The sequence below is a fragment of the Alternaria burnsii genome (assembly GCF_013036055.1).
Source record: "Alternaria burnsii strain CBS107.38 chromosome Unknown 746, whole genome shotgun sequence".
Lineage (NCBI taxonomy): Eukaryota > Fungi > Ascomycota > Dothideomycetes > Pleosporales > Pleosporaceae > Alternaria > Alternaria burnsii.
In genome coordinates, this window is record NW_024066109.1 from 1,769,933 (window position 1) to 1,791,719 (window position 21,787).

Sequence of the window (21,787 nt, forward strand, 5' to 3'; positions counted from 1 at the left end):
ACATCCCTCGCTTACCCAAGATACTCGTACCCTTAGTTCTCAATTCCGTGGAAAGATTGTGGCGAAGGCGACACGGCGTTCTCTCATGCCTACAGGGCAACTCTGCTAAGGGGCTTGAATCTCACCAGTTACAAGACAACTTCCTTGTAGGCCACCAACTTTAGTTCTCTTTAACATGGACGTCGCTACCCCATTCTTCATGGAAAAACTTTTTCGGCTGACCCAAATTGATATTCGGCTGACCCCAAAAAGATCAGATGAGATGAAAGGAAATCAGATAAGATAGAAGGTTACAGAGGCAGTTAAAATAACCTAAGCTATCGACGCCTTTAAATATTATTACCTGATTAGGCAAGTTCTTAGTGAAGGATAGCTTCTATCTAATCTTAGTGAAGGAAGGATAGCTTCTATCTGATCTTTTTTTTAGGGGACGTGAAGATTCTTATAGGTGGCGGTTTGCTTTTATCTTATAATCTAGGGGTGATATTCTTGGGTACCTGGTTGCTTTCATCTGATCTTTTTGGGGTCAGCCGAATATCACTTTGGGTCAGCCGAAAAAGTTTTTCCTTCTTCATTGCTCTTGACAAGTTCACTCATTTCCGAGCGAAGGCGATAGATCTTCCTCTTAGGTGGGTGGTAAGTCAATTGTAGAGTACCCATCTTAGGCCATCGTAGAAGTAAAACCATGGAGTTTCAGTGTCTTGGGAGACTTCCAGAAGTGTTCCAGCAACGCTTCGTGATCCTCGCGGTCCTGTCCGATGCCTTGAATCTTGAAAGGAAGCACAAAGCACTGCTTGGCCTCCAAGTACACAAAGTATTGGAACTCGCCCAGGTTCCTGAGGAATATGTCATCTTTTTCAGTGAAGCTTGTAAAACTAGGGAAGATCATGCGCTTCAAAGAAGCCCTTTGTTAGAGCAGTGCAGTCCGGATAGTGGGTGATCGATGAATATTGAATCTTAAGAGAAGCGCGTTGTTGACCAAGTATTCGAAAGCCCCTGAAGCGTTGCAATGGCCAAAAGAGTATAAAAAAGCCTTTGTAGAAACGTAATAGCCAACCAAGCGGATGGTTCCGACGCAGACTTGATTGGAAGGGTGAAAGTTACGGAACGTTACATTCAAAAAGGGACAGGAAGAAATCTACTGGCATCAAGATATACTATTCTTAGTATCACGACTTCTTCAGCGGAGAACAGAGTGAACGAGGCATCCTACACAGATCCATGAAGAGTGACTGGCAACTGCAGAGTAGGTCAGTGAATAATCGTGGCAGGTTTCATAACCCAGAGAAGTGTTCGGAGACTCCGCAAGCAGCATAATAGCTGGATTTGGGATGCGAGCCAGAGGATTAAAGTTGGAGGTTTCTTGGGTCGTCAGATTGGTGAGGTTTCCAATGGAAAGAAGAAACGTCGGCGCGTGGTCGCGAAGCTGTCACGCTGTCTTCGGCCCGCGCACGAGCACCGCCCCACCAGACTTCGAACATCTCTTTTGTTCTTGACAAACTTATTAAGTGCGTTCGGTCTCTTGGCTGTAAAGCTATTCGTTTCTCCAAGTGAGCACACGTACTCGGCAATCTCGTGAGGCGCGCATTGTGCATCATATATTCCCAGTACTAAGTCTCCAAGCTGTCCATCCGCGACCTCCGCTGAGTTCACTCGGACGGCCCCTTTTCTCTTTCTGTCCTCCAGCCTGCATCTGCGGCAAACAATAAGAGGCCAAGACTAATGCAGGAATCCCAATGTATCACTGCTTATCGTTCGTTTGGACGTCCTGTCCAAAGACAAGCCGAAAACCTTTGAAGTCGCCGGAATTGAACCTCAACTTGAGCAGTCGAGCTGGCGTCAAGTCACGCGGGAGCCATGTAAAGCACCTCGAGGGGTCGCAGTGTTCATGCCCTTGCATCTCGGTAACAACATCGATCCGCGAACGTTAGTTCGTGATGGAGGAGACGCGACAAAGCGCCCGGCCGTGAGCTAAGGAGCTGTTGAAGAAGCTAACGTAAGCATTGCGGCTCTTTTTGAGATATTCGTAAGTGATCTGATAGATCGGCTACGATGCGTGCGGTGAAAAACGTTATGCTCGGCAGTCTGGAGTCGCTCTGATCAAGTCGGTTCTTGTGGAGAGGCGCCTTGGCTCGCGATGACGAAGGCAGGAACTGTAAATCGACTGGCGGATCATCCAGCCACATCGGGCTTTCTTAGCGATCTTGCGCGTCGTCTGTAGACAGGAACCCTAGGTCGCTAACAGGTAAGATCAAACAATAGTGTGCTGCATACAGCGCATTGGTCATGTAGCCTTCTCTAGCGACAAGAGAGCATCACGGGCCTCTTCATTCTGTCTAGAAGGCTCAGGTAGGCTACAGTGTTGAAGGCGGATTGGGGCAACCGATTCCAGAGACCGTGCACCAGCAATTCTGGTTCGGTCCCAAGCAATAGAATCATGACAGAATCTGGGCTGACGATGAATTGACCGGTACCTGGCCATCACTTTTGAGGATTGCTACAAAAGCATGACGCTTGGTTCAGAGTCCAGGATTGACAACTCTGTTCGATACTCCCTTGGAACATTTTTCGGACTACTTGGAGCCACATAAAAGTTAATTGGAGTCCTTGGTCAAGAAAGTCTTTTGTATATTCGCAGAAGCCCATTAGAGAAGTCTCTACCCGGAGGAAGGATGATTACAGCAGAAGTCAAGGACTAGTTTCGCCTGACACGCATGCATCGCAGCGGGTAACATGTCTCCACGGCATCGGCGGAGCTGTCCCTGGGATATGACTTGGGCTACGCGTTCTCGAATGACTATATTCTCGAGACATGAACGGAACTTGACATGCATTAAGATAGCACGAAGGCTATATTGACTTTGCCTCCAAACAAACCACAGCATTCTTCAACCAGAGTCTGTTTAAACGGGACAGCAACTGGCCGAGAAGCCAATCTCCATTGCGCTGCGTCGAGAGAAGAGGGTGCTGACGCATCACTCAGCATGGTCATCGCGCGCATTGAGCTGCGCCCTTGGGTGGGGACTGTTCAAACACCCGGAGATATTAAAATCAATGATCAAGGTTTTGCAAGTTATCTGTGGGTGCGTAGTGATTTCCGCAAACGTGACGTAAAGAAGTTCATCCCCGGGAATGGTCAATTTGGTGACGCGAAGTGACCAGGCTAGCCATGAGTGAAAAACAACCGCGGGAAACCTCTCGCGAAGGATCGGAACCACTACCAAGATAGAACATCACAGATGCCGCCTACACGGTGAGGGCAGTACAGACTGAGGTTCCCAGGTGATGCAATTTTGGCCTGATGTGAAAGTTGTCTAAGCAAACGTAATGTGGATACGTGCAGATGGCAGATTGCGAAGCCAAATGCGCTAACCCAAGGGGTTGGGCTAATCTTACGGATGCTCACCTGGGCAGCTCGCCCGGCCGCAGCTCCCATCCCACAAACTTGGCCACTTTATCTTGGCAACTGGTTCTCGACGTGACCATGACCCTTAACTTCTAAATAGGCTAGACTGATCATGCGCGTCCTTGTGGCCTCATCACGACCGTGGGGTTCGCACAACACTCTGGAGTCGTCCCAACCCATATCGGCGGTTTTCACAGGCACTCTCGGCGGCAACAGTTACGTTGCGCCATCGCGACTGTGCTTCCCAGCGCGATAACGTGTCGTAGCCAGGTCCAGAGTCGTTTCTGCGCGCTTTGAAGCCCTCGCCGGCGCAACGATGCCTCGGAGTTCCTTCTACAGATGAACGCGCATTGGCCATTTACACCACTATTCAACAGTATCGTCAGATGCACTTGCAGTATAGGTTCATGCATCTTGTGCCAGGCCGGGACCTCTTGTTAGCATTTTTTGTACCACTTCATTTTAGCAAACCGCGCACAACGTATAGCATTGCTAGCGACTAGCTCGACATCCAATATGTCCGAAGTAAGTTGGCTGCCAGCCTGATGACTAGCTTGCCACGCCGCACATCCACATCAGAACTGACCAAGGACAGTCACCGACCGGTACATCTCCGGATCGCGACGGCATCTATCCATCAAATGGCCGGACGTACGACAAGTATCATTTTCAAGAAAAGAATATCCACATGCAAGGCATCGAGTTGGATGATGAAGAAGAAGACGAGGACATAGATCAACTTATCGAAGACCTAGAGTCACAAGATGGTGAAAATGCCGACTTCGAAGAGGAGGAGGCGCAACAACCAGGCGGTGCGCGTTTGATTCCGGAGGAACTCTTACAGACCGACACACGCACTGGCTTGACATCGGCTGAAGTACTGATACGGCGTAAGAAGTTCGGCGAGAACAAGATGAAAGGTACCAACTATCTTATCCCTTGATTCGCGTTTGCTCACTATGTGCAGAGGAGTCAACAAATAACTGGGTAAAGTTTCTGATGTTCTTCGTTGGTCCAATTCAATTCGTCATGGAAGCTGCTGCAATCCTTGCTGCAGGGCTCCAAGACTGGGTTGACTTTGGCGTCATCTGTGGTTTGCTCCTCCTGAACGCAAGTGTTGGCTTCATTCAAGAGTATCAAGCTGGCTCCATCGTCGAGGAGTTGAAGAAAACACTAGCTTTGAAGGCTACCGTATTGCGCGACGGTACTTTGGTTGAGATCGAAGCACCAGACGTGGTGCCCGGCGATATCCTGCAAGTGGAGGAGGGTGTAATTGTTCCAGCTGATGGTCGCATCGTTACGGAAAATGCCTTTGTGCAGGTCGACCAGTCCTCCATCACTGGAGAATCACTGGCTGTCGACAAACATCGTGGAGATACCTGTTACGCGTCTTCTGCGGTGAAACGCGGCGAGGCTTTTGTCGTGATCACAGCCACAGGCGACTCGACGTTTGTTGGGCGTGCGGCATCACTTGTTGCCAGCGCCTCCAGCGGACCCGGCCACTTCACACAAGTATTGCACGGCATTGGGACAATCCTTCTGGTTCTGGTCATCGTATCATTGCTGGTCGTTTGGATTAGCTCTTTCTATCGATCCAACGATATCGTCACTATCCTCCGGTTCACACTCGCGATCACAATAGTCGGAGTCCCGGTCGGCCTTCCTGCTGTTGTCACTACAACTATGGCAGTGGGAGCGGCGTATCTAGCGAAGAAACAAGCCATTGTGCAGAAGCTCTCCGCCATCGAATCGCTTGCGGGTGTCGAGATCCTGTGCTCTGACAAAACTGGAACATTGACTAAGAACAAGCTCTCACTGGCTGAGCCATATACCGTTCAAGGTGTCGATCCAGAGGACCTTATGCTTACTGCCTGCTTAGCAGCGTCAAGAAAGAAGAAGGGCATCGATGCTATCGACAAAGCTTTTCTCAAGTCTCTACGCCACTATCCGCGTGCCAAGTATGTGCTGAGCAAGTACAAATGCATCCGTTTCCATCCGTTCGATCCAGTGTCCAAGAAAGTTCAGGCTGTCGTTGAGTCGCCTCAAGGCGAACGCATAACATGCGTCAAAGGCGCTCCTCTTTTTGTGCTTCGGACTGTCGAAGAAGATGGTTCCGTCCCACACGAGGTCGAATTGGCCTACAAGAACAAGGTCGCAGAATTCGCTACGCGCGGCTTTCGATCACTCGGTGTTGCTCGCAAACGGGAAGATGAACGTTGGGAAATCTTGGGCATCATGCCATGCTCAGATCCTCCACGCCATGACACGTATCGTACGATTAACGAGGCGAAGTCTTTGGGCCTTTCAATCAAGATGTTGACCGGGGACGCCGTGGGTATTGCGCGAGAAACTTCACGCCAGCTTGGTCTAGGTAAGAACAAACACTCGTTAAGCGTAGCCCATTACTAACTTTGGATGCAGGTACCAACATATTCGATGCTGAAAAACTCGGATTGAGTGGAGGTGGCGAGATGCCTGGCTCGGAGTTCTACGACTTCGTCGAAGGTGCAGATGGTTTTGCAGAAGTGTTCCCACAGCACAAGTACAACGTTGTAGAAATTCTACAGCAGAGAGGATACCTTGTCGCGATGACCGGTGATGGTGTGAACGACGCGCCGTCGTTGAAAAAAGCAGATACTGGTATCGCTGTACAAGGTGCTTCCGACGCTGCTTGCTCCGCTGCCGACATCGTTTTTCTTGCCCCTGGCCTCTCTGCTATCATTGACGCCCTCAAAACGTCACGCCAGATTTTCCATCGCATGTACGCTTACGTTGTCTACCGCATCGCTCTGTCACTACACCTCGAGATATTCTTAGGTCTTTGGATCGCTATCCTCAACGAGAGTCTGAACCTACAGTTGGTGGTGTTCATTGCTATCTTCGCTGATATCGGTAAGACTTGCTTCCTGGATTCTGATATACATGTACTGACTGAATTGCAGCGACCTTGGCTATCGCTTACGATAATGCACCGTACAGCAGAACTCCGGTCAAGTGGAACCTGCCTAAACTTTGGGGAATGTCAATCCTCCTTGGCGTCATTCTGGCTGTAGGCACTTGGATCACAATGACAACCATGCTGCCTTACCTTACTGGCGAGCAGCAGCGTGTCGAAGGTGGCATTGTTCAGAACCATGGCCAGCGTGACCCAATCCTGTTCCTCGAGATTACATTGACTGAGAACTGGCTGATTTTCATCACCCGCGCCAATGGCCCGTTCTGGTCATCGATTCCTTCATGGCAACTTGCCGGGGCGATCCTGGTTGTTGACATCCTTGCTACGTGTTTTACTATTTTCGGATGGTTTGTGGGCGGAAGAACAAACATTGTTGCCGTGGTCCGTGTCTGGGCCTTTTCCTTCGGCATCTTCTGTATTATGGCAGGAGTGTATTACATTTTGCAAGGCAGTCAAGGCTTCGACAACCTCATGCACGGAAAGCTTCTCAAGAGAAAGCAAAAGCAGAGGAACCTTGAAGACTTTGGTAAGCATGATGGTTCTCTGTATCCGGGATAGGACAGTCGCTAATCACATCTAGTTGTTTCACTGCAACGGGTGTCAACACAGCACGAGAAGATCCAGCATGAGAAGATGACATAGCATCTTCACCATACTGGGCCTTCACTACCACATTAGCGATCCAACATTACGCCATCGTGAGGGTGGTTTAGTCCTTCTCTGTAACACTGTGGGGGTCAGTAGAGGGCGTTTGGCGGCACTCCTGATTCCTAGTCACTGTTCATGGTTGGTTTTTTGAAGTATATTTGTATTCACACCTGTTTAGGATAGATGCGAACATCAGGGGATTGTAGAACATCTAGGAAGTCCACCTGTATGCCAGGGGCGACGTGTTGATTATGACAAGCAACTTTATTTCAATTCAACACATCCAACACGACGTGGGCATTGCACGGTCAAGTACAACACTGATAGAGTTGCACTGCATTCCGTTTCCCTCTGAAGCATGTAGAAAACTTTCCTTAGGTTTGTTGCTGCTCTGTTGTGGCTAGTGCGATGTGGCTTGAACGCGTCTGACATGCATAAGTATCACCTAGGAAGCGATTAGGTACAAGGTTACGGAAACACTCGGCTATACGCAGTTGAACATCGTTTTACAACAACGATGCAAGTCCCGAGTTCAGAGGTGGGCTAACAACATGCACAACAAACATCGGGGTCCGGGGCACAGCGAACGCGGTGACGTCGCTTGCCAGCATCGTAACCCCACCTTCGGCATCGAAACACGCGCAGCTATCAAGGATCACGTAACACAACTTAAGTTGATCAACATCGCACTATAGTCTACTTGATGCTCAAATACTCACGAAGCATCAACTCTTACCTTCGACGTCAGCTCAGCCTCAACCACGCTTCGTTACACTGCCCCAAACTACCCCTCCTACCATTGACACAGGCATTCGCAACAATGGCCAACCTCAACATCACCATTCCTAAGTTGAAACTAAACGACGGAACCTCAATGCCAATGCTCGGCTATGGTACCGGCACCGCCTGGTTCAAGACTGGAGAAGAAAGCAAGATAGATCAGGCTATCATCGATTCAGTCAAGATCGCAACCAAGTTGGGTTACACTCATCTTGACGGCGCAGAGGGTAACTACAGCGTCGTTCTTAGATCTGAGGGCTTTACTGATGCTAGAAAGTCTACAAAACTGAGACCGAACTTGGCACAGCCATCAAAGAAAGCGGTGTCCCGCGTGAGAAGTTGTACGTCACTACCAAGGTGAACAATGACAACATCAACAACATTGCTGGAGCTATCAAGACCAGCTTGGAGAAGTTGCAACTCGACTATGTCGATCTGTAAGTTATGCAAAACCAATGGATAGGTAGACTCGATGCTGACAAGCATAGCTACCTCATTCATCAGCCCTGGTTCGCAGGATCAGACGAAGATCTTCAGAGAGCATGGGCAGACATGGAAGCCGTGCAAGCGGCTGGTCTCGCGAAATCCATCGGCGTCTCCAACTACCTTCCCAGCCATCTTGCTGCCACTCTCAAGACTGCCAAAGTCAAACCTGTGTGCAACCAGATCGAGCTCCACCCTTATTTGCAACGTCCGGAGCTTCTGGAATTCCACAAGCAGAACGGCATCGCCACGACCGCCTACGCGCCTCTAACTCCTGCTACCAAGGCCAAGCCTGGCCCACTGGACGATTACGTGGAGAAGCTGACGAAGAAATATGCTGTAAGCGAGAATGAAATCTACCTCAGGTGGTGCATGGATCAGGACATTGTGCCGATCACGACAAGTGGGAAGGAGCAGAGACTGAGTGATTATCTGAGGGCAACTACGTTCAAGTTGACGCCAAGGGAGGTCAAGGACATCAACGAGATCGGACAGAACAAGCACTTCCGTGGATTCTGGAACCATGTCTTCAAGGGTGACGATCGGTCGTAGTAGAGTCTCTATCGAGCAGCACGTAGATTTGGCCGACGCAAAGCTCTGAGCCTATATTAGTATACAAAGCAGTGGCTAATCAGAGTATCTCATATTGCTGTACATGTGCGTGTGAGCAGCATGTGATGTTATAAGCACAGGTCTTGGTGTGCGTGATTCGAGACTGCTGCCCGTTGGCTCGGTCGGGGTGAACACTTGGGGCGCCAAGACAGTCGCTCAATCTTTCCGCGCGAGCTCAGCAACTTCAACCTCCACCTCCACTCGTCGCGCATCCACTCTCGACGCCCACCGACATCGCGCGATTGGCATCTACGCATAAGACCGCGCATACCGTCACATCTAACACAAGTCCAAGCGTCGCGCTGCGCAACCACCGCCGCCATGTCAGGCGCAACCGCAAAGGGCAAGAAGCAGGTGAACAAGAACGCCTATCGCCGGGCAAAGAAGAAGCAACAGCGCTCTGTAAGTAGCACACATGCACCGCTTCGCGTCTCCCAAGCCATCGTACTGATCAGCCACAGGAGACCCCATCGGAAGCCGGTGACTCTGCGCGTGAGAGCGAATCTCCCGCACCACAAAGCGACAGCAATAACGAAGCACAGGCGGTCAAGCCCGCGAACCTTCTCACCGTTGACGACATCGCAAACCAATACGACCTTGACGACCCCGTGTTTGAGGAATACAAGAGCGTCTTCGAAAAGTTCAGGGAGCCGACAGAGGAGGAGGCGGCGACCAAGGACGAGGAGAAGCCAGAAATCTATCTCTCCGACGACGACATCCCTGACGAGGACGAGGACGATGGCAAGCCCAAGCTTTCCAAGAAGCAGAGGAAGCAGATGAACAAGTTGTCGGTCGCGCAGCTCAAGTCGTTGGTTCCCAGGCCTGAGTTGGTCGAGTGGACAGATGTGTCATCCTCCAATCCCCAGTTGCTAATCTCGATCAAGGGAGCGAAGAATGTCATACCAGTTCCGACCCACTGGTCGCTTAAACGCGAATATCTCTCGTCGAAACGGGGTATCGAGAAGCCTCCGTTCGCCCTGCCCAAGTTTATCCAGGAGACAGGCATTGCAGAGATGCGAGATGCGGTTTTGGAGAAGCAAGCAGACATGACGATGAGGCAAAAGCAGCGAGAACGCGTGCAAGGAAAGCTCGGCAAGCTCGATATCGACTACGCGAAATTATACGATGCCTTCTTCAGGCGACAAACGAAGCCAGAGTTGACGCGATATGGCGAGGTCTACTACGAGGGCAAGGAGTTCGAGACCAATCTGGTGAATCTCAAGCCCGGTGAGCTGAGTGAGGAGCTCCGAGAGGCACTCGGAATGGCCCCAGGCCATCCGCCACCTTGGCTCATCAACATGCAGCGATTCGGCCCTCCACCATCCTACCCCAACATGCGCGTCCCTGGCGTAAACGCACCTATCCCACCTGGCTCTTCTTGGGGGTTCCAGCCTGGCCAGTGGGGCAAGCCTCCCATCGACGATGCTGGTAAGCCACAGTTTGGAGGCGATCTTTACGGGACAGCCATATTGGAAGAGCAGCAGCAACCAACACACGTCGGTGAGCCTGTAGAGCGCGGTATCTGGGGAGCACTACGAGCCGAGGGCGAGAGCGAAGACGAGGAAAGTGACGAAGAAGAGGAGGATGAGGACGAGGACGAGGAGGAAGGTGACGAAGACGCGTCTGGTATTCAGACATCGATGACAACAGCATCCGCCATGCCATCAGAGATTGGAGGTGCAGAGAGTATCGGTGGAGAATTCCAGCTCCGAAAGCAGCGGAAAGGAATCGAGACGGAAGAGCCAGGCGTCCCACGCAGCGCAGGTACAGTGCTTCCCGAAAAGAATATTTCGGTGACTGGGTTCTTCGGCGGCGAGCACGCTTATGATCTTGACGCAGCTAGGCGCGATGCGCTCGGCAACGCACAGAGGAAGCGCAAGGCTGGGGACATTGACGTCTCTGTCGACGTCGACCAGTTGGCAGATAGCGATAAGCTTGACAAGGACGCGCTAAAGAAAGAGTATGAGTCAAGGCAAAGAGCCGAAGCACAAGGGCAATGGCAGAGTATCGATCAAGATGACTTGGCGGACATGATCAATCAGGAGAGTAGGAAGCGTGCGAAGAGGGAGGATGAGCGAAAGACCAAGCGCTAGGTCTGTCGATTAAGAGTCCGTAGAGGACATGTGTTTTGTACAAAAGATTACGGGTTGCATTCTCAAGAGCTCTATGAGCGAGCGGGCGTCACGGATGTCAAGGGTCAGTAGGGCTTCGGCATATTCAGCATTGGGATACGGCGTTACATGCGGCAGCCAAGGTTGACCGCAGTTGAACATAATCAAGATGAAGAGTTTTTCAATTTCAAGGACAAGACTGATGGGAGAATTGCATACTGACTGCGAAGGCGGTAGTACGCCTCGCTGTAACAAAAGCCTCGAAGGATGCGACACACAAAGCAAGGGATGTGAAAGACACGAGCTGAAAGCGTGAGTTGGGAATAGCATACCCTCAGGTTTGAAAGATAGACACGGAAAGACTACGTTCGTATTGAGGAGCTGGATATGGGCTTCCATGTCAATACCTAGGCGGCCATGGAAAAACGATGAGGCGATGGTGGAATACGCAAGGGAAAGAAGACATCAAATGTTCTTTGAAGTGCCACTCACACAACGCTGGATTTACCGCACACCCGCACTCGCTTCCCTCGTCTTCGATCTTATGTCCGGCGAGCAACTAGGGTATGCCACACTCTCGCTGTTTGCATACTGTGAATGAGCAGCGGCTGAAACGTGGACGCTTTCCGGCACGTGACAAAGGAACGCGTCCAGTCGCTGGGCTTGGCTCCGAACTTCACTTTTTGCGACCTAACACACGAGCAGCCACCACCACGCAGCAACCGCAGCTATTAGCTGTTCACCCCGACTAATCTCTACCATCGCATCTCTTGGTATTACTTAGCTGCGATCGGCCAGACATATCCCCTCGATTGCAGAGATGGACAGGGATCGTGAGCGAGACAGAGACCGAGGAGACCGAAGGTTTGTCGACTCCAAACCGGTTGTCGCCTAGGCTGCGACGAGCAAATACCCTACCAGACACGCGGGATCTGATACGAGCGCATCTACTGACACCCACATAGAGACGATAGGTACTCCAACACATACCGTCCTCGTTCCCCTGGCCCACGCCCACGCTCTCCACGCGGCGACAGCTATCGAGCACGCTCACCTCCTCCCCGTCGCAGTTCGCCTCCTCGCCGCGTCTCACCCATTCGCCGCGGTATAGCATCGGCTGATACATATGTTCCTGGTGGCCGCTCGTCGCGTCCTCGCAGTCGGTCGCCAGCTTTCCGAAGAAGATCTCGAAGCCCACGTCGCGATGACAACTGGAGGGCACGTCCTCGATCACCACCTCGCCGAGCATTCTCGCCGCGACGGGACGAACCTAGACGGGATGACTATAGGGCAAGGTCACCGCCACCGCGGCGAGATCGCGATCAGTACGACTCGTACACTCGCTCTCCACGCCCACGAGAGAGGTCCCCACCGCCCAGAGAGCGCGATGTTTCTCCGGCCAGGAGCCGTGGCGTGCGTTCGCCTGTCCGTTCGAGCCGGTACGAAGAGCCGCGCTCTCGAGTAAACAGGTTTGTCCTGAGCCCAGCGCAATGCCATGTCACTTGCTAATCTGTTTGAAGCCCCCCTCCTCGCCGCTATTCCCCTCTGCGTGACACTCGGGACACACGCGACTACCGACGCCGCTCGCCCTCTCCAAGACGCGACCGTCCCGACCCTTACACTGCAGACACCTGGAGAAGTCGTAGGTCCCCTTCGCCTGCGCGACCGACGTACGCTTCAAATGATGCATCAGGTCGGGATTCTGCGGCAACGTCTCGTCGCTCTTCCCCGCCACCTATCCATCCTAGCCGGGCTGCACTGGTAGAAGACCGACCAGTTCGGGATCCCGTCTCAGCACCGCGATCGCCGTTCCGTGAGCGCCTCCCCGACAGAGGACGAGACTATAGTCGCGAGCGAGAGCGTTCGCCTCCACGCCGTCGGGAAAGCCCTCCTACAGGACCGCGCGGAGATAGAGACTTTGCGCCGCCTACTGGACCATCTTCCTCTTCATACCGTAATGGTGACAGTAACTTTGCCAGAGCTCCACCGACAGGGCCTTCCAGCCGGAGCTATCCTTCCCCGGCGATTTCGCCTCCCGCTGGCCCGTCAAGCCTGGCATCACAACCTCCTGCCTTTCCTCGGGGCAATAACCCTGTGCTAGCAGCGCCAACACGACCGCGGGGTGGTGGTCGTGGTGGGTTTGGAGGATACGAAGGACGAGGAGACTTTTCTGGTTCATCCTCACGACGAGGGTCTTGGGGTGCAGGTCCGCGAGGAGGAGGCTACTACGGCGGTGCGCCATCTGGTCCACGCGGTTCCAGCAGCGGCCCTGGTGGAGCGGTACCTTTTGCTCCTTCGTTCCGCGGGTCTAACAACTCCACTGCTACGACCTACCCTCGTACAATGCGGTTCCGAGACCATCTTTCCGACCTCCCCAAAGAGATTCCCGGGGGTCAGAGAGCCCCTGAACTGTACGACAAGAGCAAGATCTTGAAGCTCGAGGCTGAGGCTCAAAAATTGAGGGAGATGATTGACAAGAAAGAGGACGCGAAGAGACAGAGACTGAGGGAATGGGACAGTCTTGAACGTGAGGCAGAGACGGCCCAGCTGAGGGTTGACCTTGCTGAGGGTTCATTGCGAAACATAAATGGAGAGGCGGATGTTAGTGATGCCTTCTAGGAGGGGCTGTGCCTACTAATTCATGACCTTGAGGAATATACATGGTAGTTTCGAAGCTGACTAACAGCTCAGGGCGTTTTTGATCTTGGAAAGTACGAATGGTAGTTTTCGGCTTGGAAGTAAGGTCCTGATAGCGGTTGTTGAGTGGAACACGTTGGTAGCAATCAGGTGCCGATCAATTGAACGTCTTACTGTTATTCGCAGCTTGTAATATGTTGTCCTATCATTGTGTTTGCTGAGTCGGCTTTATCTGTATTAGTGCAGTGTTGGTGAGTATCATGGAATGGTTGATAGGATACGACTCGGAGGAACGAACTTTCACACGGGAGAGGCTTGTTGTTATCTAGGGTTGGCGGTCTACCTAAATCGCACGTTTAAGGTGTGCATGGTGCATCTCGTGTTGAAATGTGTAGAGAAGGTACTAGAGTATGTCTTTGAGGCGTTTGATGGTCACTCACCCGGCGCAGAGGGCTGGATGTACTGCGGATTACCGATTGGCTAGTATTGATTCTCCACCCACCTGCAGTTCTGACTCGCCGAACGCCAAATTGTTGCAGCAGCTGTTCTAACTAACGCATCCGTCGCCTCAACTTCCGCAGACTGCCTTGCTGTTCCAGAAAAATGGTAGGCAAGAAGGTATGGAGCTCTATGCTTAACGGCGACCAAGGATTAACGTGAGTTCAGGAAGTCGCGAAGCCCAAGGCTGCCCCGCGCGGGGCCGTGAAGGCGAATGTTGCGACTGCTGCGCCTGCGGTAAAGAAAGTTGACGGCGATATGGATGTGGATACTGGGGGTGCCAACCTTCAGCCAACAGCGGGCGATGATGCGACCGACCTCAATCCCGATGCTTCAACATCGGCCGGAGCGACACGAAAGCGACGGGCGCCGCTTACTCATGCCAAAGACGAGTTCGCCGCCCTCCTCGAGCCGTTCTACTACGGAAAGAGCCTGACCGACCCGATCAATACTGCGCGCGACAAATGGAATCTACTGCCGGCGTTTTTGAAGACCAAGGGTCTCGTCAAGCAGCACGTCGATTCGTACAACCACTTTGTCGATGTGGAACTCAAGAAAATCATCAAGGCCAACCGCTTTGTCCGCAGCGATTTCGACCCCAAGTTCCTCCTCGAGTACACAGACATTCGCGTCCTTTCTCCGAACCGACAGGAAGAAGATGACCTCGAACATCACCGCAGTACCATTACACCCAACGAATGTCGATTGCGCGACATGACATATGCTGCGCCGATAGTGGTGGACATTATATACACCCGCGGAAATGCCAAGGTCAAGCGGACGGGCATCAAAATTGGGCGAATGCCCATCATGTTGAAGAGCAACAAATGTGTGCTCGCTGGAAAGAACGATCGCGAGATGGCAGTTATGGAGGAGTGCCCGCTAGACCCGGGAGGCTACTTCATTACTCGAGGGCAAGAGAAGGTCATCTTGGTTCAAGAGCAGCTGAACAAGAATCGAGTCATTGTTGAGAGCGCAAAGGGTATCATGCAAGCCAGCGTAACGAGTTCTACGCACGAGAGGCGAACCAAGACATACGTGATTCAGAAGAAGGGCCTCATGTACCTCCGACACAACACGCTCTCCGAAGAGATTCCGATCGTATTCGTAATGAAGGCACTTGGTGTACACTCTGACAAAGAAATCCTGCTGATGATAGCCGGTGAGGACAGCGCGTATCAGGACAACTTTGCTATCAACTTCGAGGCATGCGCAAGGGAACAGATCCACACCCAAGAACGAGCGCTTGAGTACATCGGCCATCGCGTACGACTAGTGAAGAAGCCGCTTGGTACGTCGCGCAGTCGGAACTATCACTTGGAGGCTATCGAGTGTTTGTCCAATGTCGTACTTCCCCACGTCCCAGTCGAAGGCACAAATTACCGACCAAAAGCCCTCTACGTCGCCCTCATGGCGCGTAGAGTTCTGATGGCCATGCAAGATCCAAAGCTAGTGGACGACCGTGATTATGTCGGAAACAAGCGTCTTGAGTTGTCTGGTCAGATGTTGTCGCTTCTCTTCGAGGACCACTTCAAGCGTTTCAACCACGACTTCAAGCTGAGTATCGACAAGGTCCTGAAGAAGCCGGTCCGAGCGCAGGAGTTTGACGCCTTTTCCCACTTCAGTGTACACAAGAATCACATCACGATGGGTGTAGAACGTGCCATTGCGACTGGAAACTGGAGTTTGAAACGTTTCAAGATGGAGAGAGCTGGTGTTACACACGTCTTGAGCAGACTGAGTTATATCGCTGCGCTAGGTATGATGACGAGAATCAGTTCACAATTCGAAAAGACGCGTAAGGTTTCCGGTCCTCGTGCGCTGCAGCCATCGCAATTTGGTATGCTTTGCACATCAGATACCCCAGAAGGAGAAGCCTGCGGTCTTGTCAAGAACTTGGCGTTGATGACACATATCACAACCGAAGATGATGACGATCCAGTGCGCAAGATTGTGTTCATGCTAGGCGCTGAAGATATCTGTTCGCAAACAGGAGAAGAGATCCATTCGGAGGGTGTGTACAGTGTGTGTCTCAACGGTACACCCATCGCTGTCACCGATACACCAAAGCGATTCCTCAACAGCTTCCGGAAACTCAGGCGGATGGGTCGCATCTCTGAGTTCACCAGCATTCACATTGACCACGACCACTGCGAAGTCCACATCGCTACGGACGAAGGGCGAATTTGCCGTCCAATGATTATTGTTGAGAATCAACGCTCTAAAGTTACGTCGAGGTACCTGAAAGCCCTTCGCAAGGGAACAATGGAGTTCGAGGATTTCTTGCACAGAGGTCTAGTGGAGTATCTCGATACAAATGAAGAGAACGACACGAATATTGCTTTGAAGGAGACCGAGATCAACCAGCATACCACACATCTCGAGATTGAACCCTTCACCATCCTGGGCGCTGTCGCTGGTCTTATCCCATACCCTCACCACAATCAATCCCCTCGTAACACTTACCAATGCGCTATGGGTAAGCAAGCTATTGGCGCCATCGCCTACAACCAGTTCAACAGAATAGATACACTGCTCTATCTCATGGTCTACCCCCAACAGCCTATGGTCAAAACACGGACTATCGAGCTCACCAAGTACGACAAACTGCCTGCTGGTCAAAACGCAACTGTCGCAGTCATGTCCTACTCTGGATACGATATTGAGGATGCGCTCATTCTGAACAAAGCCTCCTGCGACCGCGGCTTCGGTCGCTGTCAGGTGTTCAAGAAGCACGTCACGCCTCTGAAGACGTATGCCAACGGTACCTCTGATCGCATCAATGCTGGCGCTCTAGACGTAGACAACTCCAGCCACCAAGCCATCGGTCAAGACGGTATCGCTCAAGTCGGTGCCCGCATTGAAGCTGGCGATGCTTATCTCCTAAAGTCCATTCCTCAGGACACCGCAGGACCCGCAACGAACGTTTACAAAGACAAGCCCGACAAGTACAAGTTGCCCGACTGCAGCTACATCGACAAAGCATGCATCACCGAAAATGAAGCAGGAACCACACTAATCAAGCTCCTCATGCGACAAACCCGCCGCCCAGAACTCGGCGACAAGTTTTCTTCGCGCCACGGCCAAAAAGGTACGACAGGTCTCATCGTCCAACAAGAAGACATGCCCTTCAACGACCAAGGCATCTGCCCCGACATTATCATGAACCCCCACGGTTTCCCCTCGCGTATGACAGTCGGCAAGATGATGGAACTGCTCTCCGGAAAAGCTGGTGTTCTCAACGGCACCCTCGAATACGGAACTGCGTTTGGTGGATCCACCGTTGAAGACATGTCACAAATTCTTGTGGAGAAGGGCTTCTCATACACTGGTAAAGACTACCTAACGAGTGGTATCACGGGAGAAGCACATCAGTTCTACACCTTCTTTGGCCCGATCTACTACCAGAAGCTCAAGCATATGGTGCAGGATAAGATGCACTCGCGTGCTCGAGGTCCGCGGGCTATCTTGACGAGACAGCCTACCGAAGGTCGTGCGAGGGATGGTGGACTGCGTCTGGGCGAGATGGAACGTGATTGTTTGATTGCATACGGTGCTTCTCAGCTGCTGCTTGAGCGATTGATGATCAGTTCGGATGCGCATAATGTTGATGTTTGCGAGAAGTGTAAGTCTTGTCCATGTTTCAATGCTCAGTATTTTACTAACAATGCAACAGGCGGCCAAATGGGCTACAGCGGCTACTGTAAACTCTGCGAAAGCGAAAAGGCAGTTCGCAAGATCACTATGCCGTATGCTGCTAAGCTTCTGATTCAGGAACTGGGTAGCATGAATGTCAAGGTGACGATTGGATTGGAGGATGAATTCCCTCGGGATGCGTAGACGGAGAAGAGGTCGATGCATGTTTGGCGCTGGACTGGACTGGGCTTGGGTGCATAGCGTGGCGTTTGTCATGATCATCTTTATTCCAATATACATAATTATGGAAACTTGTCGTATCACAGGTATGCTGTTCGTCAGGCTATACTGTCCCGTTCCAAAGCTAGACCACCCAAGGCCATGTAGCTGGCAAAAGCGACATGTGTACCGCGGAGTCCATGTCACCATACACTATCATGTCCTAGTCAATCATAATCACGATGCATCCTTTCTCTTTGACCTACGGCACCATGATCTCATGCGCGTTGCCGTCTCTGGGGTCATCGACTCTCGCGGATATCTGCCGAGAGCCACCATCATTGATAGAATAGCGATTGGTTCTAGATCCCGAGCTACAACGAGCCAAATCTCCATGGGTATCCTATCCAAAGGTGGTGGTAGGACTAGGGATCGTCTGGTCGCCGTCGCACCCTGTGCCCCGCGTACTATGCTAAGGTACGTGCTGGCTGTAAGCTGCGGTACAATTCTGTGCTGCTCCAGGGTAGGGTAGATGGCCAGAGCGAGGTTCATGAGATTACCACTACCCACATACTCGTAGATTATAAGCAACAGTTCGGCGGGGAGAAGATCGAACAGATTGTCGCAGAGGTTGCCGTTGAAGGATGGCTTGCGCGGCGGAGGTGGAGGCGGTGGAGGCGGTCCGGCAGCCGAAGACATGTTTGCGTGCAGAAGTGTAGATGACTAAGGTGGAAATAGCCGTTGTGGTTTCAAGGGCGAACACGGTTTGCTCAATCGGTGTGCGGTTTGCTAGGCGCGTCGGCAGCGACTGACAATAGCCAACGGTAGATGTAACTAGAGAGAAACCAGGCTCCTACAGCGACTGCGGTAATGTATATGGCGACGGGAGCGAGTGACTGGGGGAAGACGTTCAGTACAAAGGGATCGAGTACTGCGACTGTTAGGTTTTATGCGACTTGTACATGCGAGGAGACGTACTGAGATCCGCATCGACTGGAGGCGGGTAGTCCATCAATGTGCGGTTGGTCGAGTAGTAAGATGCTGCAGCCTGGAGGCGCAGAAGTAACATCGACTTTGGGGCTGCAGACGATGTTTCCTTGGTGGCGATATCGTCGTCGTCGGCTAGGCAGCGTCGAAACTCCGAGTTAAATTGTAACAGCGAAGAGGTCAATTCAGGCGTGTCGAGTAGTTGGGTAACAGAATAAGTGTCGAGCCAGAAGTCGGTGGGTTGCTGGGCATGTCAGTACAAGCAAACGCGTATGTATGCACACGACATGCAACGGGAAAGCGCATTGAACTCACAGTTGCCGGCCAGCAGATGCGCAATTCGTACCTCCGCCCGTCTTCCAGGTCGCGAAGCAGATACCAGGACTCAAGACCGCGGGGCACCGACTCGGTAGGAAACCGTACGGGCACACGGATCGGGAGGATGGTAGAGTCAGGCGACAAGTAGTTCAGACCGAAGTCATGCGGGCTGGAGCGGACATTGGGGAGAGTCACAGGCTTGGGACCGAGGAATATCGTCTTCTCGACGTTGGCATTCACCGTCCAGAGCTGTGAGACGATGCAGAGCAGCGCGGCGGAGAGGCGCATCTTTGGCGGATAGCACGTGAGGATGGGGAGGAGCTGGGTGGAAGGCAGTTCATGGTCTCTCAGGTGGGCCAGAGCAGTAGCATTGGAACAGCAATGCTAGCCGTCCAGATGGCAGAGTCGTCTGGAGTCGTGTATGTCTACGCAGTGGCCAGGCAGCGGCATTGGACGTGTTGCTTAGCGCCCTTGTCCGCGCTAGGCCGCGCCTGCACAGCCTAAAAGTTCGATTCCACAGACAACACCAGCACCTCTCCCCCACTGCTCCACTCCCACCGACAGCAGCTCCTCAACCTCGCCCAGCCATCCCCGAGACCGCATTCCGATAGCCAAATTACTACTCTGCTTCTAATCCAACATGAGAGAAGTCATCAGTCTGAACGGTATGTCGTCTTATACGCTGATACGCGCCTTGACCGCCTGGGCGGGACATCCCTGACTATTTGTTGATACTGACTTTCACGCGTCTAGTCGGCCAGGCCGGTTGCCAGATTGCAAACTCTTGCTGGGAGGTGAGTACAAGACGAGGACACGCCCGGCTTCCCCTTGTTCTGTACTGCATTGCACTGCACGGCAAATCAAGGGGCTGCGGCTACCTCACCGCCGGTGCGCGATTATACTGACTTGCCCTCGCAGCTTTACTGCCTCGAGCACGGTATCCAGCCCGATGGTTTCCTCACCGAGGAGCGCAAGGCCCTGAACGACGACCACGGCTTCAGCACCTTCTTCTCCGAGACTGGTACGCACATTGCCTCCCGAGGCGCCGTTTCCCAAGACTAACTCTGCGCAGGTCAGGGCAAGTATGTCCCCCGTACCATCTACGCCGATCTTGAGCCCAACGTCGTCGACGAGGTCCGCACCGGCCCTTACCGCTCCCTCTTCCACCCCGAGCAGATGATCACAGGCAAGGAGGATGCCTCAAACAACTACGCCCGTGGTCACTACACCGTCGGAAAGGAGCTCATCGACCAGGTCCTCGACAAGGTCCGCCGCGTTGCAGACAACTGCTCCGGTCTGCAAGGTTTCCTCGTCTTCCACTCCTTCGGTGGAGGAACTGGTTCCGGTTTCGGTGCCCTGTTGATGGAGCGTCTGTCCGTCGACTACGGCAAGAAGTGCAAGCTCGAGTTCTGTGTCTACCCAGCTCCTCAGGTTGCCACATCCGTTGTTGAGCCATACAACTCCATCCTCACCACCCACACCACCCTTGAGCACTCCGACTGCTCCTTCATGGTCGACAACGAGGCCATCTACGACATCTGCCGCAGGAACCTCGGAATTGAGCGCCCCAACTACGAGAACCTCAACCGTCTCATTGCTCAGGGTAAGCTCTCAGAACTTTTTGCTTAGAAATGCAGCCTGCTAACATGACTCAGTCGTCTCATCCATCACCGCCTCGCTCCGATTCGACGGTTCCCTCAACGTCGATCTGAACGAGTTCCAGACCAACTTGGTCCCTTACCCCCGTATCCACTTCCCTCTCGTCGCCTATGCTCCCGTCATCTCCGCTGCCAAGGCCGCCCACGAGGCCAACTCGGTCATGGAGATCACCAACGCCTGCTTCGAGCCCAACAACCAGATGGTCAAGTGCGACCCTCGCAACGGAAAGTACATGGCTACCTGCCTGTTGTACCGTGGCGACGTTGTCCCCAAGGACACCCACGCTGCCATCGCCCAGGTCAAGACCAAGCGCACCGTTCAGTTCGTCGACTGGTGCCCGACTGGTTTCAAGGTTGGTATCTGCTACCAGCCTCCTCAGATGGTCCCCAACGGCGACCTCGCCGCCGTCAACCGCGCCGTCTGCATGTTGTCCAACACCACGGCCATCAGCGAGGCCTGGTCTGCTCTCTCGCACAAGTTCGACCTCATGTACAGCAAGCGCGCTTTCGTCCACTGGTACGTTGGTGAGGGTATGGAGGAGGGTGAATTCTCCGAAGCCCGTGAAGATCTCGCAGCCCTTGAGAGGGACTACGAAGAAGTGGCCGCTGACAGCCTCGGCGACGACGAGGGTGTTGAGGCAGAGTACTAAACGGCTTATTACTGTACTCTGTAGCGTTGTGAGGAGCAGTATGGCTCTGCATTGTTGATTGGAATGTCTCTTGTTCGAAGCCTCGCTTTTGAAAAGAGACAAACACCAGGTTGACAATAGCGAGCTACGGCGTTTACAAGGAGAGCTGCTAGCGTACCTTCTTCTCCATACATGAAGCGATTTGGGAT

The 21,787-nt window shown here is 52.6% G+C and overlaps 5 protein-coding genes across 5 annotated transcripts; 3 read left to right on the forward strand and 2 right to left on the reverse strand.

Moving 5' to 3' along the window:
• Window positions 1-661: 661 nt before the first annotated feature.
• Window positions 662-889, reverse strand: GT037_003159 (uncharacterized protein; the record flags this gene model as incomplete). The annotated part of the gene is made up of 1 exon (XM_038928206.1): window positions 662-889. One exon carries the CDS (start codon window positions 887-889, stop codon window positions 662-664), a length of 228 nt encoding a protein of 75 aa, XP_038789484.1.
• Window positions 890-3,986: 3,097 nt separating this feature from the next.
• GT037_003160 (plasma membrane atpase) lies at window positions 3,987-10,978 on the forward strand (the record flags this gene model as incomplete). The annotated part of the gene is made up of 9 exons (XM_038928207.1): window positions 3,987-4,326; window positions 4,374-5,777; window positions 5,828-6,298; window positions 6,349-6,888; window positions 7,685-8,017; window positions 8,068-8,227; window positions 8,279-8,824; window positions 9,065-9,287; window positions 9,347-10,978. Coding segments are annotated over 9 exons (5,649 nt in total), but the record flags the coding sequence as incomplete, so codon positions are not given.
• Window positions 10,979-11,348: 370 nt separating this feature from the next.
• On the forward strand, window positions 11,349-17,971 carry GT037_003161 (beta and beta-prime subunits of dna dependent rna-polymerase; the record flags this gene model as incomplete). Its single annotated transcript, XM_038928208.1, has 6 exons — window positions 11,349-11,560; window positions 11,962-12,465; window positions 12,517-13,597; window positions 14,300-15,422; window positions 15,789-17,756; window positions 17,808-17,971. Coding segments are annotated over 6 exons (5,052 nt in total), but the record flags the coding sequence as incomplete, so codon positions are not given.
• Window positions 17,972-18,223: 252 nt separating this feature from the next.
• Window positions 18,224-19,579, reverse strand: GT037_003162 (uncharacterized protein; the record flags this gene model as incomplete). Its single annotated transcript, XM_038928209.1, has 4 exons — window positions 18,224-18,709; window positions 18,844-18,917; window positions 18,965-19,217; window positions 19,289-19,579. 4 exons carry the CDS (start codon window positions 19,577-19,579, stop codon window positions 18,224-18,226), a joined length of 1,104 nt encoding a protein of 367 aa, XP_038789487.1.
• A 352-nt stretch (window positions 19,580-19,931) lies between these two features.
• Window positions 19,932-21,599, forward strand: GT037_003163 (tubulin alpha chain; the record flags this gene model as incomplete). The annotated part of the gene is made up of 5 exons (XM_038928210.1): window positions 19,932-19,956; window positions 20,045-20,085; window positions 20,210-20,312; window positions 20,364-20,894; window positions 20,947-21,599. The coding sequence occupies 5 exons, from the start codon at window positions 19,932-19,934 to the stop codon at window positions 21,597-21,599; spliced, it is 1,353 nt and encodes a 450-aa protein (XP_038789488.1).
• Window positions 21,600-21,787: the final 188 nt, after the last annotated feature.